Source organism: Lepisosteus platostomus, chromosome 3 (genome assembly GCF_059453375.1).
Source record: "Lepisosteus platostomus isolate fLepPlt1 chromosome 3, fLepPlt1.hap1, whole genome shotgun sequence".
Taxonomy (NCBI): Eukaryota; Metazoa; Chordata; class Actinopteri; order Semionotiformes; family Lepisosteidae; genus Lepisosteus; species Lepisosteus platostomus.
In genome coordinates, this window is record NC_142613.1 from 63,814,678 (window position 1) to 63,831,167 (window position 16,490).

Below are 16,490 nucleotides of genomic sequence, written 5' to 3' on the forward strand. Positions count from 1 at the left end.
TGTAAAGCGCAGCAATGTGCATTGATATTTTATTCTTAATGTTTCATAAAACATTAATGAATAGATTAATGCTGATCATAAAACCTTTTGTTGTTATCTGTGGGTTGTCGTCTAACGGGGCCTACATGTGGTGGCTCTGTGGCTAAGGAGCGGCCGGCAGAGGAATCCTACTCTGTAGGGCCTCTGAGCAAGGCCCTTAACCGCAGCTGTTCCAGGGGTGCTGTATAAATGGCTGACCCTGCACTCTGACCCCAAGCTTCTCTTCCAGTCTGTGTGGCTTTGTGTCTCATAGAGAACAAGCTGGGGTATGCGAAAAGACAAATTCCTAATACAAGAAATTGCATATGGCCAATAAATTGATTTTAAACAGTTCGTTTGAATACAAGAACTGAGACATCCAGTGTTTCCACATTATACTGCTGTGCAGAAAATGTGTGACCATCATCCAATCTTAGGAAGCCTAGTATGAATTGTGGCAACCATAGCTTACGCCCAGAAGCATACTGCAAGGTGGACTACGCCCTGGATGGGACAACAGTCCATTGCAGTTCTCACACACACGCAGGGACAATTTAAAGACAACAGTTATCCTGACGAGCACATCATTGAGAGGTGGAAAGGAAGCGGAACACTCAAAGAAAAACCAATGTGGACAAGGTGAGAGCATGCAGACTCCACATAGATGGCACCCTGGGCTAAAATCAAACCTAGGGCCCAGGAGCTGAATTGTAACCAATGACAATATAATGAAACATTAGAATTTCTATACCAACTAAAGAATATTAAGCAAAAGACACCCACTAGTGTAAAAAAAAAGTGTAAAAAACACATTCGTTTAAGAAACAGTGATTACACTCTATAATGCAGCTCTAATTTCCAGTTATTGTAACAATGCATGTTTTTTCAGGAACATTTTAGCACGCTTTTAAAACCAACTATTTTTGATATACAGTACAATACATATGTACGTAATAAATACGTTTGACTGCAAAAAGGTAATTATGTTTTTGAGAAGGATTTAAAAAGTACACTACGATTTTTGATTCTTGGTGTTCAATATCCTTTTGCATTTTTTACATTCAAGTTCGAATATGATACATGCATATCACTGATGATACAGGTGCTGCACATTGGTGGTGGTGGTGGAGGGGAGTCCCCATTACCTGTAAACCGCTTTGAGTGGAGAGTCCAGAAAATATAAGCGCTATATAAGTATGAGCAATTATTATTATTATTATTATTATTATTATTATTATTATTATTATATCTATGCGCACACTTTATAGTGGGGCATTAGGGCAATGCATTGTAATTCTGATGCGAGTATAATTTAAAATACGTAAGTACAAAACATCTCTAAAATATCTAACGGAGTAATGCGATGCGTTTGAGGTTGGACAAGATACATACTCCGGCTTTCGGTTCTATTGCACATCGCCACACATAGTTTTAATCTCGTAATGTCAAAAAAAATAACCATTAATGAATTTTGCCGTAGAGGGGGGGAGAAATTAAAAATAATTTATCATTGCAGTCACTTGCTTGTCCTATAAATGTTATTGTGATCCCATCTAAATTCTAATTTGCATAACATTTACAGTACCGTTACGGGAAAACAAAAGCGAAGACTACAAACATTTCTGAATTAGTCTGTGATGAATGGAGAGAAAATGTAAAAGCACTTAAGGCGATTTTTCCTTTTTTATAAAATTTAGATTACAAAATGTTTGTTGTTAGTTACATTAGTACTTTTTCATCAGAAATAAATTTAATTCGGTTGGCGAATTAGCTCACTGCTACAATCCTTAACCGGAATACCTCTGACGTCACTCGGGTCCTCCAGCGGACCTCCTGTGTTGTTCAAATGCACTGAATCATGGGAGGAGAACGGAATGATGGGATCGAGTGTCAAATTGTACCGTTCTAGTTGCTGAACATGGCTGATTTAGGAGAGAGAGGCCAGGTGCAACGGAATGATAGTACCCCAGCGTTGCAAGGTAAGGTCCTGGAAATTGTTCGATCGCAATAAGAACAGTGAGCCGGTTTCTCAGCCTGTAACAATAGCTTTGTTTTGATCCAGAAGGAGTTTGTTTTTAGCTAGGGCGATAGAAGATTGGCCTGTGTGTATGCCGATATATGGATGGTCAGGTCTGCACTGTTGTTACACCACACTGTTAACTGTACGTTTTGTCATGTACAGAATTTTCTTACATTAGAAACTGAGGATATAGATCTGCTGCTGCGGTGTTGCTACTATTAGTTAGTGGAGTGCAACATTTTTGTTAATTCAGTTGTACGTTTATAGTAAAATACATGCAGGAGCCGAAGCGTGTGTCACGTTTCATGTGCATTGCATCAGATACAGAAATGTCCATGTCTGGCAGGCATTTAGGTACATGTACAGTATAAAGAGAATCCCCTACCAGAAAAGTGAGGTAATTAAATTAGCGTTTAGAAGACTTGAACGTTCCTGTATTCAAGGCATCTGAGATATCTTGAGGAGCCCTGATTTGTCTTGCTTGACCTCCCTGTTTAGAATTATTTGAGTAAAAACCACCACTATTTCAACTGTCTTGATGTTTCAGTATTCAAGTATGGACCCTTTGTCTTGTATCAGAGCATTTTTATTAGTGGCTGTGTGCCTATAAAATACTCCCTATTTTATTGCCTATAAAAAGAAAGTTTAGGTGTAAGTGATATCTCCGAAGACTGTATAAAGAGGAAGTTATGTTTTTTTTTTTTTCCAAAACAAAGAGGAGTGAGATTTGGAGTAATGGTGTGTTTTCACAGTCGGCAGTAGCCCACTGTGACTGGGGTTTCCCAGGTGGATGTGCTTGATTGGCTGAGTGCTGCTGCTTGTGAAATCCCAGTCACAGTGGGCTAGTGCAGTGTTTTACAATCCTGATCCTGGAAAAGACCTCTGGTGTCTAATTTTGTCTTCAGGCAAGTTCTAAATCACAGGCTAATTGAGTTCAGTTTTCTACTGGGTTGTTTTTGTGCCTCTTCAAGGTTGAAAAAAAAATACACAGATTGTCTGATAGAGTATCATTCCTACTTGTGTCTGTTTATCATCAATTGGTGAACTATAAGAGCTGTATAGGCAGCTTTTATGTGGTCATTTTGAGTAGAGTCTGCATAAGATTCTCTATGCTGTAGCTGTTAGAAATAGTTTGTCATTCAGGACTGACTGAAGAAGCAAGTTAAATAAAATTCCTAACAATCAAGTAGATCAATTACATAACAAATTTAGTGATGTAGAGCTCAGCTGGAATTAGGATCCGCACCGAAAGTTTGCCTTCAGAACTACCATTAAGAACCATTGGGCAAGTGACACAACCCAGGCTCAAATTATGACAATAAGACCAAAGGGCTCGACATGCAAATGTCTCTACTGGAGAGACTCCCGTTGTTTTCTTGCCATGAGGGGCAATTAACCCTCTATAGCAGCTGTGCTATGAACTGTATTTTTTGTGGATGGGACAAGTGATGCATCATGAATACTAAGGTGATGCTGTCTATTCACAATCCTTTACAGTATTCTGCCACCTTAAAGCATTGTGAATTCACATCTACAGTTGATATAAAGATCTTGTGTTAAAGTGCTGCTGTTATTAATTTTCTTCTTTTTTTTTACAGATGAAAGTGACCCAAAGAAAAAAGATTTATTAATCTGCAAAGTAAGTATGTTAGTGACATAATTTTCCATACCTTTTGATTTCTGAAAATAATAACCATTTCATTGCAGCATGTGGCTGGTATTTGGTTAGCGACAACTGCTGCAGAAATTATATCAATGAAGTTCAACAGAATGATAAGACTTCTATGAAACAGTTTCAATAACAGTTGTGGAATGGAGAAGGGGAACCAGTTTGTATTGTGTATTCTTGTTAGCTCAGCATTCTAAGGGCTTTTTCCTGAGATATTTCAGTGAATCAGCAGCGGCAGTCCCGCCTGGCAAGCTCTGTTCACGACAGAACTGAATGTCTGCTCTTTTACAATCGGTTTCACCTGCTACTCTCAGGCTGAGGGCAAGGAGCTGTCCAAGGAGGAGAAGCAACGGCTGCGAAAAGAGAAGAAGCAGCAGAAGAAAAACAAGAAGGAGGACAAGGGTTCTGCAGACAATGAGAAAGATAAGAAAGCAGTTGTTCCTGCCATTGGACAGCAGACCCAGACACAGAAAGGTAGGGGCTGCGAGTGCACTTAACATTGACAGAAGAGTAGGGTTTCCACCATCCTATTAGGGACATGCAGGGGTTCAGAACTTTTCATTCTAAAAGAGGACTTTGAATTGCTGCCATTTTAATCATTGCAGTGTTCCTGTACCACCAGAACCTTATTTGTTACATAACAATTCATGTAATTTATAGGCCATTAACAAACCTCTTCCTGCCTTCTCTCAAATCTGGGGTAATACCCCCGGAATGAAAAGTTGCTAATGTAGCGCCTACGTGTAAAAACAGTGATAAAATTGAAGCTAGTAATTATAGACCGATAATCTAGTCTTACTTCTTTTACATGGAATATTAGGGCTACGCTAAAGGATCACCTGGACAGTCAGCATAGATTAGAGGTCTTTGAATGTGCAACAGCGGCAATGAATACAGACAGAGCATACAATATTTCTAATTAGGTTTTTAAAGTCTATCATAAGATTAATTCTTAGATTGTAGATGACAAGGATTCAAGGTAATAAATATACTTGGATTAAGAATTAGTTAATGAACAGGAAACTGAGGGGAAACATAAGAGGAAATGTTCTGACTGGGGTGATGTATTTTGTGGAGAACCACTGGGATTTGGTCAACACTTATTGCTAATTGATATCAATGATCTAGATTCTGGCTAACAAATTCATCAAATTTGCATGTAATTCCAAAGTAAGATGATTAGTAAACCCTGTAGAAGCTGCAAAAGACATTCAGAAATGCTTATGTCGTGTCCCAATTCTCGTACGGAGCTCTAAGCACTTCCTCCAAGTCCGCACTTCTGTGACGTAGTGCACGTGTGGACTTCAAGTGCGCGAGTATTTGAGGGGCACCCTCGCGTGGCGGTACTCACTGGTTACACGGCTCAGGGTCAAAATACTGTTTTCACAGTGCTTTTTATCTTTGAGGGATGGGTGGAAGTTGGTGAATTGATGCAGAAAGTGCTCTAATTGGTCACTGGAGCATGTGGCAGCACCGACGCAGTCATCGATGTATCACCTGTAGAGGTCAGGGACAAAGCCAATGTAGGCAAGTGAAGACGCGTTCTTTTACCCAGTCGACAGCAATATTTAAATAGCTGGGTCCCTTCCTGCTGATAAAAGTTATTGAATGAGAAAGCAATCAGTGTGAGGACCAATTCCCCAAGACGTACAAGAGTGTGGGTGGGTAGATCAGGCACTGTGTGTTTGTCTAGCATCAACGTTTTAAAAAAAAAAATGTATTTAAAATGAACCAAGTTTACTTAACTATTGGAATGTCAACCAAATCCAGAATAAAATATCATGTTCTGTTTCTACTTCTTACTTCATGACTGAACAATCCAATTAAAATTCTGTGCGTTTAGGCTGTGATATTGTTTTTTATTCTTACTTTTTTTGTCAAATACATTGGAGTGGCTTTTGTGAAAGTAGCCCATTGTTTGATGACACAGCTGTGAACCCCTGACCAGTGTTTGCTTTTTGAACCAGCGGTGGATATTGCTTTGTTTTTAAGCTCCCCAGTTAGGCTCGGTGTCTGAGGCCCCAGCAGGAGTAGAGAAGTCTGCCCCAGCCAAGAGCAAAGCAGAGCTGCGTGCAGAGAGAAGAGCCCGGCAGGAAGCGGACCGAGCTGCCAAAACAGGCAAAAAAGACCCCGGTCAGCCCCCTTCTACTGCCAAGCCTAAGGCTCTTCCCAGTGAACCACAGCCAGGTACAGCTCTGTTAAAAGCCTAGATTTGCTGCTCTGTGTAAACAGTGTTCTTGTGAAAAGCGAGTGTGTGCTGATCATGTATCCAATCGTTTTTTTTTTTAATGAAAACATATCAGGGCATATATATTAATGTGTAATTGTCTGCTTACCCACATGTGTCTTATGTAGTCATATATTAAGTACTAAAAGTAGCTGTTTCTTTACATAATAGTATGTCTGACTCACATACCTTCCATAAATGGAGTGATCTCTTAAAAATTAATCAATTTCTTGTTGAGGTAAAGAAGATTATAGAAACATTGTCTCTGTGGTATTACTGTACAGCTGGGGCTGTGGGATGAATTGGTTTGGCATTGGATGAACGATATCAACAGTCTTTTGATTAGAGTTTGGAAGTCCTACTGCAAACTTTGGTTTTCCCTCTCCTTCACTGTAGTTGTGAAGCGGCTTCCAGAGCACATTCAAGTGGATGATCCTGCAGTGCTGAAGAAGCTGGCCAAGAAATTGGAAAGGCAACAGGTGAAAAAGTGGCAAAATACTGCAATGTCTGTTTTCAGCTGGGCGCGTGAGGCATCGGGAAGACTGCTGTTATGCAGCGTGATAGTACCTGAGTTCTGGGGCTTACCTAAGTCCTGGGTTAAAGAAACAAATAAAAAATCTCCAGTTACTCAAATAATTGCATCCTAGTTTCATCTTCTAGTAGTTAGGAGCATCTAGCCAATTTCAGATTAGACTGGGTTTGCTACATACCCAAGCTACATAATGCTACATGGACTATAAATGTTAGCATAATAAGATATTTTAACAGGATGAAATAGAAGTACTTAAGAAATGATAGATGATGTATTTGTACTGAAGGTTCAGCTGATGTGCTCCTGAAGAATGCAGGAATTCCAGGCACTTTTGGCTTAAACGCAACAAGAAATATTACTCCTGGAAAAAAATCAGTATAGTATGTTCCATTATAGATAGATAGAGATAGATAATACTTTATTAATCCCGTAAGGAAATTGATGAAGTATTATCATGTAGTGTAGAGTGTGAATGCCTTTTTCACTTCACTTACAAACCTGGTATAAGGCTTCTCCAGGTTACACCAACCTTGCCTAATGAACTATGGGTGATGAAGATTTGCAAAAAATCTTAAACTTTCTGTACAACTTTGTAGAGCTCGTTTAAAAAACTAGGTGAAGGGTAAACAATAATAGTATGAGCTAGATCTCTTAAAAATCAGTAGTTAATAGAGCCTCATGCTGTTTGAATCTTGCTCTTACCCTTGAAAAGCATAATACTGCTTTGTCAACAGTACTTGTGCTGTATCATTTCACATGCTTTTCATTCAGTATTTTTTATGTAGTTTAGGAAGTCGTGTTGGGAAATCTAGTTTTGTATACTTCCCTGTAAATTTATTTAGGTACTGAGTTCTGCAAGTGAGGATGTTTTGACCTAGCCATATCACCCTGCAACTCACAACTGGCAACCTGCTGAGGCTAAGCGGGTGTGAGCCTGGTCAATACCTGGATGGGAGACCTCCTGGGAAAAGGTTGCTGCTGGAAGAGCTATTTAACAACATCACTTTATTAACCCTTTACATTATCTTGCATTAGGAATTTGTCTTTTTGCATACCCCAGCTTGCTCTCCATGAGACACAGACACACAGACAGGGAGAGAGCATGAGGTCAGAGCACAGGGTCAGCCATTGTACAGCGCCCTCGGAGCAGTTGGGGTTAAGGGCCCTGCTCAGGGGCCCAACAGAGTAGGATTTCTCTGCCAGCTGCGGGATTTGAACAGACAACCTTCCAGCCACAGGCGCAGATCCTTAACCACAGAGCCACCGCTCCGCCCCAGTTTTTGTGGGGCCTGTAGTGGGCACCCACCCTGTGTGGGTCTTAATGCCCCAGTATAGTAATTTAGTAATCTGATGAGATGTAAACCGAGGTCTCAACTCTCTGTGGTCATTAAAAATCCCAGGGTGTTTCTCGAAAAGAGTAGGGGTGTTATCCCGGTGTCCTGGCCATATTTCCCCCTGGCCTTTATCAATCGTGGCCTCCTAATAATCTCCATCTCTGAACTGGCTTCAACACTCACTTCTCCTCCCCACTGATAACTGATGTGGTGTCAGTGTACTGTGTCCACTGTGGCTGACGTTGCAACATCCAGGTGGATGCTGCACATTGGTGGTGGTGGAGGGGAGTCCACACTACCTGTAAAGTGCTATTGAGTGTCCAGAAAAGCGCTATATAAGTGTAAGGTATTATTATTTTTCACTGGGTGCACTGTGCTCCCCATCTCTTTCAGACTTTGCGAGGAGGCAGCAGTAAGAGAGTGTCTGGAGTCAAGGTCTGGGTCTGAGATCGGACCGTGTCTGTTTGAGTGCCTTTGCTTTCAGTAGTCATTAGTTAGTCCAAGTGTCTTTTTTGGTTTTGTTTCTCAGCAGATTTAATAGATAACACTGACTGTGCTGCTTCATGAGTGACGGGGAAATTAAGCTGATCTACCTTAAATTGTTTTCTTTGACATTTTCATTGTTTTATTTGGTGGGCTGAATAATAACCTTTCAGAACTCTGCTTGAGTTTTTTTTGTTTGCAGCAGGGAGCCTAGCACATCACAGCCCTTGGGTTTTCCAGGCTGAAGTTTCGGTCCAGGACATATCCAAATCTTTATCTGATCATCTAAACTGCTGAAGCTATGTGCAGCATTTATTTTTGTTCTTTAGATCATGAGTATACGTGATACAAGCACTTCCTTGTTTTATGAATGGGGCATGTTAAACATTAAACATTAAACATTAAACATTAAACATTAAACATTTAAACATTTAAACATTTTTTTAAATCTAAATATTCAGACTGCGTTGTTGACCCTAGGGGTTTGGCCCACTTAGGGGATTTTTTGTGTAAAATGATAAAACAAATAACGTATGCTATATCTGAATGTAAATATTTAATGGAAAATGTAATTTTGTAAATACCTACGGTATAGTAACCAGTACCACATATCTATGTAAGAAAACATGCTCTTTATAGCAATTTGTTTTATTTTCTCTGCATTAAGAAATGTTAATGCAGTCGATGGTACGAGATATACTGCGGGGGAGATATCTGTCAAACATTCTCCTTTTTCATTTCTACAAATATAATCAAATAATAGTTGTATTTCGCTGTTCAGTTTCCTTTGTAGCTATACGTGCATTGCGTTTTGTAGTTTTGTTGGCAAAAGGAATTCAGTATAGCGGAGTATTCCATGATAAGTGAAGGATAATCGATCCCCTGAGCAGAGTGACACTGGGCAGTATGTGTTGTGGGTTTTTCTTCCTCCTCCTGTTGCCTGGTATATCAGATCTGTATTTGTGAAAGTAAAAAAGTCTCAGAAAATATTAATTCAAATACCGAGACGTCTGTGACATTGAATGAAACTTTGTAAAGCGATCATTCATAAAAGAAGGAGTGGGTGTATATGTTATGTGATTCCTGCAAACTTATGGCAAGATGAAGCTCTGATTTGTGTGGTTTTCTTGAGTGCAGAAAAACCTCCACCACAGGGTTCCTCAGGCCTTGGTGTCAAGACTGGGCGACTTAATGGTCAGCTGCTGCTCTTTATTCTAGATTCCACTGAGATCCGAGTACGGCCACAAAGTCAGTCTCTTCTCCCATCTGCATCAGTACAGTCGAAAAGCCCCACTGACCCAGCAGATAAGGTAGGCTTCTTATTTTTTCCAAAGGTGTTTAAAAAATTGTAGGACTTCACTTCTGTACAAAAAAATAAATAGTTTATATGTGGTTCTTAGTATTTTATCTCTGACAAAGTGAACATTTTTAGGATGACTCTTTTTTTTTTTACTTGCATTGTGTGCCTTTTTGCAGTCACTTCACCTCTCAGTTTTGATGTTTGATTTTCTGTCATATTTTTACTTGCAGCATTCCCTCCACAGTGATCCACCCCTCTATTGTGCGCCTAGGGCTGCAGTATTCTCATGGCATCATTGCAGGGTCCAACTCCCGCTGTATAGCCTTGTTACACAGCTTCAAGCAGGTACTTCACACTTGAATAGAGGCAGAGGCTGCTACTTTCCAGCACTTGATCAGTCCTTATTGTTAATTGCTCACAATAAATGGGTAATTGGATCTGTATTCACCTGCCTACCCTCTGTGTTCTCCTATCCTGACTCAGTCATGGTTATGGGTAACTTATCACATTAAGTAATAACTATTATTAGCTGTTTCTCACATTTATATAACACTTTACCTACTTAATCTACCAATGGGTAGATGAATAATATTAATAGTATCCACTGCACAGCAGATCAATTATAGCAATTTCTCACTTCTCCGCTAATAGAATTGAGGGTGATTTTTAAGAGTGCTCAGTTGTGCAAGTTCAGAGTGGAATTTAGCCAGGATAACACAGTCTGTTGTGTCTATTCTAAGAATAACACGACTATTCTTAGGAACAGCACCATGGGCTCTTTAATGACCACAGATAGTAAGTACGTAGGTTAAAGGACTTACCCAAAGAATGATGCTTCCCACAACACAGTATCTCAGATCACCATATTAGGGTACTTTGGAAATTTCAGTTCAGAGGGAAAAGTGCTGCCTATTGGCTTACCAGCATCACTTATACCAGCAACCTGTCTTTATCTGGAGGTCTTCCAAACCAGTATTGACAAGGCCAAACCTAACTTATCTCTTGAAATCTAATGAGAACAGGTTAGAATGTGGTAATACTGCTGTCTACACGGAGACAGGAGGAAAGCACAGGGTCCCAGTGTTCTATTCAGGCTTCAAATTTAAGAAGCAAATCAAAAGGAAAACTTAGCTCATTGAACTCTAATTTAAAAGACGCATGCTGTCTACATGTTTAGTTAGCTACAAAGTTCCACCAGAGTAAAACAAAAACATCCTGGATACACCAATTTACAGAGTCACTAGCACCCTCTTGAGTGGTGTGGTCCACAAGTGAAGCGCACAAACTTCACTTGTGGCTGCACATTGTCATCCAGAGTTGTAATGACAGGTCAACTCCATTAGAGGTAATCTTGCATTACATTTGCTGGAAGCATTTGAAGATTCAGATTTTGTTAATCATATATGCTGTTGAAATCAGATTGAAATACAAAATGATTTAAACCTCTCTGACTAATTAAAAGTAACCCAATTGACTTTACAGTTTTGCAGTATTGAATGCGTGTTTTATTTGTGTGCATCAGAAAAAGCTTTGCCAATTAATTTGTACAGATTATCCATGACTATACGACCCCCCCAAATGAGGAGTTGTCCAGAGACCTTGTCAACAAACTGAAGCCGTATATCAGGTACCGTACTAACCTCCTGTGCTTTTGACCAGAAGTAATGTTTTCCTGTAATTAAAATTTCAGAATTCAGGCTGTTTTTAACTGTATAATTGTGAGTGAAAAGTACAGCTATCCTGAAATTTGAGATGCCTAACTAAACACACAGTGTCTTAATATGCCCTTATTATATTAGTGTAAAAGAAGGAAGATTCAGTACGTGTTAAATTGAACACATTTTCTGAAACTGGTTAATATACATTGTCTCCGCTTCTCCTTTCTAATAAGTATAAAACCGATTGAAAATGGTATACCGCCCAGATGCATTGGATGGTTATGTTTAAATAAGACGTTTACCTTGAGCCCTTAGTGGTTTATTTAGGCATTTTGCTTGTAACTCTGGTACTAAAATCAAAAAGGATACTAAAATCAAAAAGCAGAAAGTCTAAATTACAATATAGATTGAGCGTGTCTGAGATTTTGTACAGGCCTTGAAACTAGATAGTTTCTGTTCAGCATTATTTTGGGACTGACTGAGTGCTAGGGGACTTCTTAAAAGTAATCTGTTAACATCTATTACAGTTGCAAGTTACATATGTAAGGTATTTTTCTCTAAAATTAGCAAGATGTAAAAAAGGTAATGTTAATATATATTAACCATACGTACACTACACAGACTACTTTCATGGATGAATATTTCACATTATTGTCCCTAAACTTTAATTTTAATAAAATAATACTTTACAGTTTAAAGGGATTTGTGTAAGGGATTAAATGGTTTTTTAAAAGTTATTTTCAACCTTACCTTTCTAGCATTTGTTGTACAAAACATTGCTTCCTAATTTTATAAACAATTATAAAACATAAAAACAAAGTATCTTAATTCTTTACAATGGCCAACATCTGCCTGAAATATATTTATATTTATTAGACTGTATTTAATATCTGTAATTTGATTGTGTTTCAGAATTATTTACTTAAGGATAAATTGGTTTTTGAGGCGGAGGGCTCGGTCCTTGTATGAGCTTCAAAAGTAGACGTTAATTCCATAATGGAAAAACAACATGTGATAAAATCAGCTATTTATTTTCTGTTTATCTGGCCTTGAGCCTGTTGCTTGCTGGATTACACTCCTCTGTGACCCTGTACTGGATAAAGTAGCTAGAAACTTATTTCAAGCACTCCTTCCTTTTTTTTGTCCACCTTACACACCCTATTGCCCTATTTCCTTCCATCATCTGCATTTGCCACAATTTTAGTTCTACATTCTGGCATAGAGTCACCCTCCACGGATAGATTCATTCTATCTGTAACCAACTTCTCTCTGCTTTTGCAGTTTTCTCAATCAGTGTCGACCTCTCTCTGCCAGCATGGGAAATGCAATCAAGTATCTAAAAAAAGAAATTTCCAGCATTTCAAGCCAGTGCAAAGAAGAAGAGGTGAGATCAGATGTATGCCATTCAATTATAACAGGAAGAACTCTTTAGTTTTCTGATGATCAAATGCAACCAAAATGAAATTTCTTTCCCATATTTTGGTGAAATCTAAGTAGCAACTTGATGTGGATTTATCATTAAGTTCATCTGATGTTTATGTAGTTTTCTGAAACGCAGAACTCCACTATTGTTGTTCCCATAAGTATTAATTTGCTCACGTCCCGATGATGGTACAGACGTGGTATAGAAGAGACCAAACAAAAAGTAAGTTTGAAGGTCTGAGCAGGAGTGTCTTTACACTACAGAACTCCCTCTAGTATTGATTGATGGCAGATTAATGGCACGTCCTGTGACCTCAACTGTTGCACATTCCTAATGTTAGAAAATTCCAGCTTTCGTGCACGATGAGAATATGAAACTTTTGCGGTGGAAGCCCTACTCAATTTCGAGCACTTGTCAAATGAGCTGGTACAATGTGGAGCAAGTGAGAATCGGAACCCAGTGAACAGGGCCCTGATGGACAATGCTGTATGAGAAGACAAGAATCTGCAATCTGGTGTAAAGCATGTGTTGCTGATGTACAGCTTGTATTGTTTCCAACCCTGGCAACACAAGCTACTTACGTAATTGTCTGAATAGATCCGATATTGATGACAAATTCTAATTCATTAGGATCTAATGAATTTACCTGCCGCACCTGTTCAATAAAATGTCAGAGCACCTTCTATGTGGAGTATATTTTTTTTTTTTATAGTAAACTTTTTTCACTGTTTACTCTGTACATTGACAAAGTGTGAACTGATCCATTCTTTCTTTTCAAGGCAAAGTCTAAACTGCTGAGCTGTATCGATAGGTATATTGAGGAGAAGATTCATTTGGCAGCGAAAGCCATCTCCAAATCTGCCTTTGAGAAAATCAGTGACGGAGATGTGATCTTAGTCTATGGGTGGTAAGAAAATTAAGAAAATAAATGATAGAGGGTATTTTAAAGATACCCACACAACCAAGAGACAAATGTCTATTTTATTAAGCAAACTTTAGATACTTCTGAAGCTGGAATGTTGTATATAGATAGGTTTGTGTAGACTATTGTAATGAATGCTGGTTCAGTAATTTGAGACCTTTGAATCGTATTTATCGCATGTTCACTACCCTTTTAAAACCAGCTAAACCTGATTTCGAGAGAGACTGATTTGACTTAGAAATATTTGTACCTGAAGATAGCAATGTAAACAACTGTAATTCAAATAATCATTTTAAAGGCATTGACGTGCTGTCACGATTCTCGTCAACTAGCTGTCTTGCCAGTTTTAGTATTCAGCTATAGCCTGCTAGAACACTAAACCCAACAGCTGGATGGTCTTGACCTCAGATCTGTTTTTGTCGCAGCTCCTCCCTTGTGAACTACATCCTGTGTGATGCCTACGAGAGGGGCAGGAAGTTCCGCGTGATTGTTGTGGACAGCCGGCCCAGGCTGGAGGGCAGGGAGGCCCTGCGGAGGCTGGTGAGGAAGGGCATCTGCTGCACCTATGTCCTCATCACTGCCATCTCCTACATACTGCACGAGGTGAGCCAGCGTCAGTCTCTGTCTTTGGCATGGGCACGATGCCAGGCTTGCTGTATTCTGTTTGAGTCACAGTCTCAGAAAGAGGTTACAATGGCACTAACCCCTTTCTTATTCCCTAGTTATAGTGCTGCCATGGGAAACAGACCAGTTGTGGATTTACTGTGCAAGTAATTCACTCAGAAATACCTGTACTGATAAATATTCTTCTTAAAGCTCAGGTGTGTCATGTCATTTCAACAGTGTGTGCTTTTATAATGGTGGATGTTGAGAAATGTACTTCCAGACTTCCGTAACTGAGGATTCTATCAAGAAGGTCAAGATTCAACCATCCATCTGTTTTTTTAGCTGCTTTTTCCAGTATAGGGGTGCAGGGGAGGACGGGAGTCTATCCCAGCAAGCAAGGGGCATAAGGTGGCATATATACCTGGACCGGATGCCAGTCCATTACAGGGCATACCCAGACACACTCACACTCACACCAGGGGCCAGTTTTTTCCAGAAGCCAGTTAACTTACCAATATGTCTTTGGACTGTTGGAAGGAACTGGAGCTGTCATAATTTAAGTTTTCTAAATAATGAAAATCATTTGTTTGGATTATGCTACCATGCAATTCTGCTGCAGCAGATATTGCAATAAAAATTTTGAACTTTTAGAGATTTGACAAATTGACACTGCCCGATTGACTGATTTCTGTCTATTCTTTTTTTTTTTAGGTGTCTAAGGTGTTTGTTGGTGCCCACGCACTCTTGGCCAATGGTTATGTGATGTCACGGGTGGGAACATCTCAAATAGCTTTGGTTGCCAAAGCATACAATGTGCCTGTGTTGGTGTGCTGCGAGACCTACAAGTTCTGTGAAAGAGTGCAAACAGACTCATTTGTATCCAATGAACTTGGTACTTTAACTTCTTTTTTTCTAGTTTTATTCTTTTGGTCCCTATAAAAATGATCCTGCGAGAATATACATAAGTTACATTGTCAGTTTTTAGAATGCAAAATATCCCAAGTCAAATCAACCTGTTTTACAAGGTTTGTTACGTTGGTGCAAACCAACAAATATACCTTACCAGTATATTTAATTAAAATGCATATTTGAGTTAGACATGCCTGAAATTTAGAAATGAGTAAAATCAAAGTTTGAGAATGTGATGAAAACTTTTGATCGCACTGGGCATCCACATCATGTCATACTTTGAGCAGGTCATGAATAATTTGGAACAGTTTATGTCAGACAGAATTCAGGATTCTCAAAGAATGTTCTAACATCGGCTAAATTTGAGTCCTCAGTAGAGCAGTTAGTAAAATGGAGTTTGGTTTTAATACCAGTTATTCCTTCTATTCCAGACGATCCAGATGACCTGATTGTGACACGGAAAGGAAATACGCAGCTGGAGAAATGGCAGGAAATAAGCTCACTCCGCCTTTTGAACTTGGTCTACGACGTCACGCCACCAGACTTTGTGGATCTAGTGATCACAGACTTGGGCATGATCCCCTGCACTTCTGTACCTGTGGTACTGCGTGTGAAGAATGTAGATCAGTAAAGGAGCACTTGGAGCACTGAAGGTGTTACAGCTGCTCTATCTCAATGTGTGATTTTTTTAATTTGGTTTGTATCATGACCAAAGCAAGTATGTATATTACTTGGGAAAAGTGAAATTGAATCCATGCTTAATGACAAGGAAAAACATATTTTTTCCCTTTAGTGAAATTTTAAAAGAATGCATGATATTTATATCAAAGCATTTTATTTCTAGCAGTTACATCACTGTTAAATATTTAAAATGATCAATTAATAGAAAAAGAATGCAGCCATGGAGGATGCAGGTGTATTGCATTTATTTGTACTTAACTGCAGTTGAACTTCTAATTAAAGCACTGTCCTTATGCTCAAGACTTCATACTTCATATGAAAATTATTATAGGCCGACAGAAATCAGATTTTGAAGATCAGATGTCATTTGTTCTACAGAGTAAGCCAAAGTTAATTTATACATTTATAAATAAATTTTGGATCCTAAAGGAGGAGCGTTCCAGTCCATTTCACACTATTTTGATAGGTCTTCTGGGAAAAAGGTTTCCACCTATTGATACTCCCTATTAAATCAGTTAAAAGTAACAACAGTAAAATGAGTTCAGGTGTGAGAATAACAATCAAGAGTTCCATTGCAAGCATTGGAATAGCAAGTTGGAACAAATCCAGCACTAAAACCTGAGAGTAAATTAAAAAATCCAGATGGACTGTTATACTGTGGTGATTCTGTCTGGTGAAGGCTGCTGTGTGTTGATTGGTTGGTTAGTC

General features: G+C 39.1%; 1 protein-coding gene across 2 annotated transcripts; it reads left to right on the forward strand.

The window, feature by feature from the left end:
* Positions 1–1,854: 1,854 nt before the first annotated feature.
* Positions 1,855–16,084, forward strand: eif2b4 (eukaryotic translation initiation factor 2B, subunit 4 delta). 2 transcript variants are annotated; one of them, XM_088626402.1, is made up of 14 exons: positions 1,855–1,997; positions 3,637–3,677; positions 4,022–4,181; positions 5,700–5,894; positions 6,331–6,413; positions 8,194–8,235; positions 9,502–9,593; positions 9,814–9,928; positions 11,134–11,210; positions 12,523–12,625; positions 13,444–13,571; positions 14,012–14,189; positions 14,904–15,084; positions 15,533–16,084. In XM_088626402.1, exons 1-14 carry the CDS (start codon positions 1,937–1,939, stop codon positions 15,730–15,732), a joined length of 1,656 nt encoding a protein of 551 aa, XP_088482528.1. In that variant the 5' UTR covers positions 1,855–1,936; the 3' UTR covers positions 15,733–16,084. The 2 variants fall into 2 exon arrangements, with proteins under 2 accessions (XP_088482528.1, XP_088482529.1); XM_088626403.1 differs by lacking the exon at positions 8,194–8,235.
* Positions 16,085–16,490: the final 406 nt, after the last annotated feature.

Excerpts from the sequence above, each read along its gene's own strand:
- eif2b4 (XM_088626402.1), top strand. The coding sequence starts at position 1,937 with ATGGCTGATTTAGGAGAGAGAGGCCAGGTGCAACGGAATGATAGTACC. Across the intron at positions 3,678-4,021 it reads AAGATTTATTAATCTGCAAA|GCTGAGGGCAAGGAGCTGTC; the intron begins GTAAGTATGTTA and ends TGCTACTCTCAG. Across the intron at positions 15,085-15,532 it reads ATTTGTATCCAATGAACTTG|ACGATCCAGATGACCTGATT; the intron begins GTACTTTAACTT and ends CTTCTATTCCAG.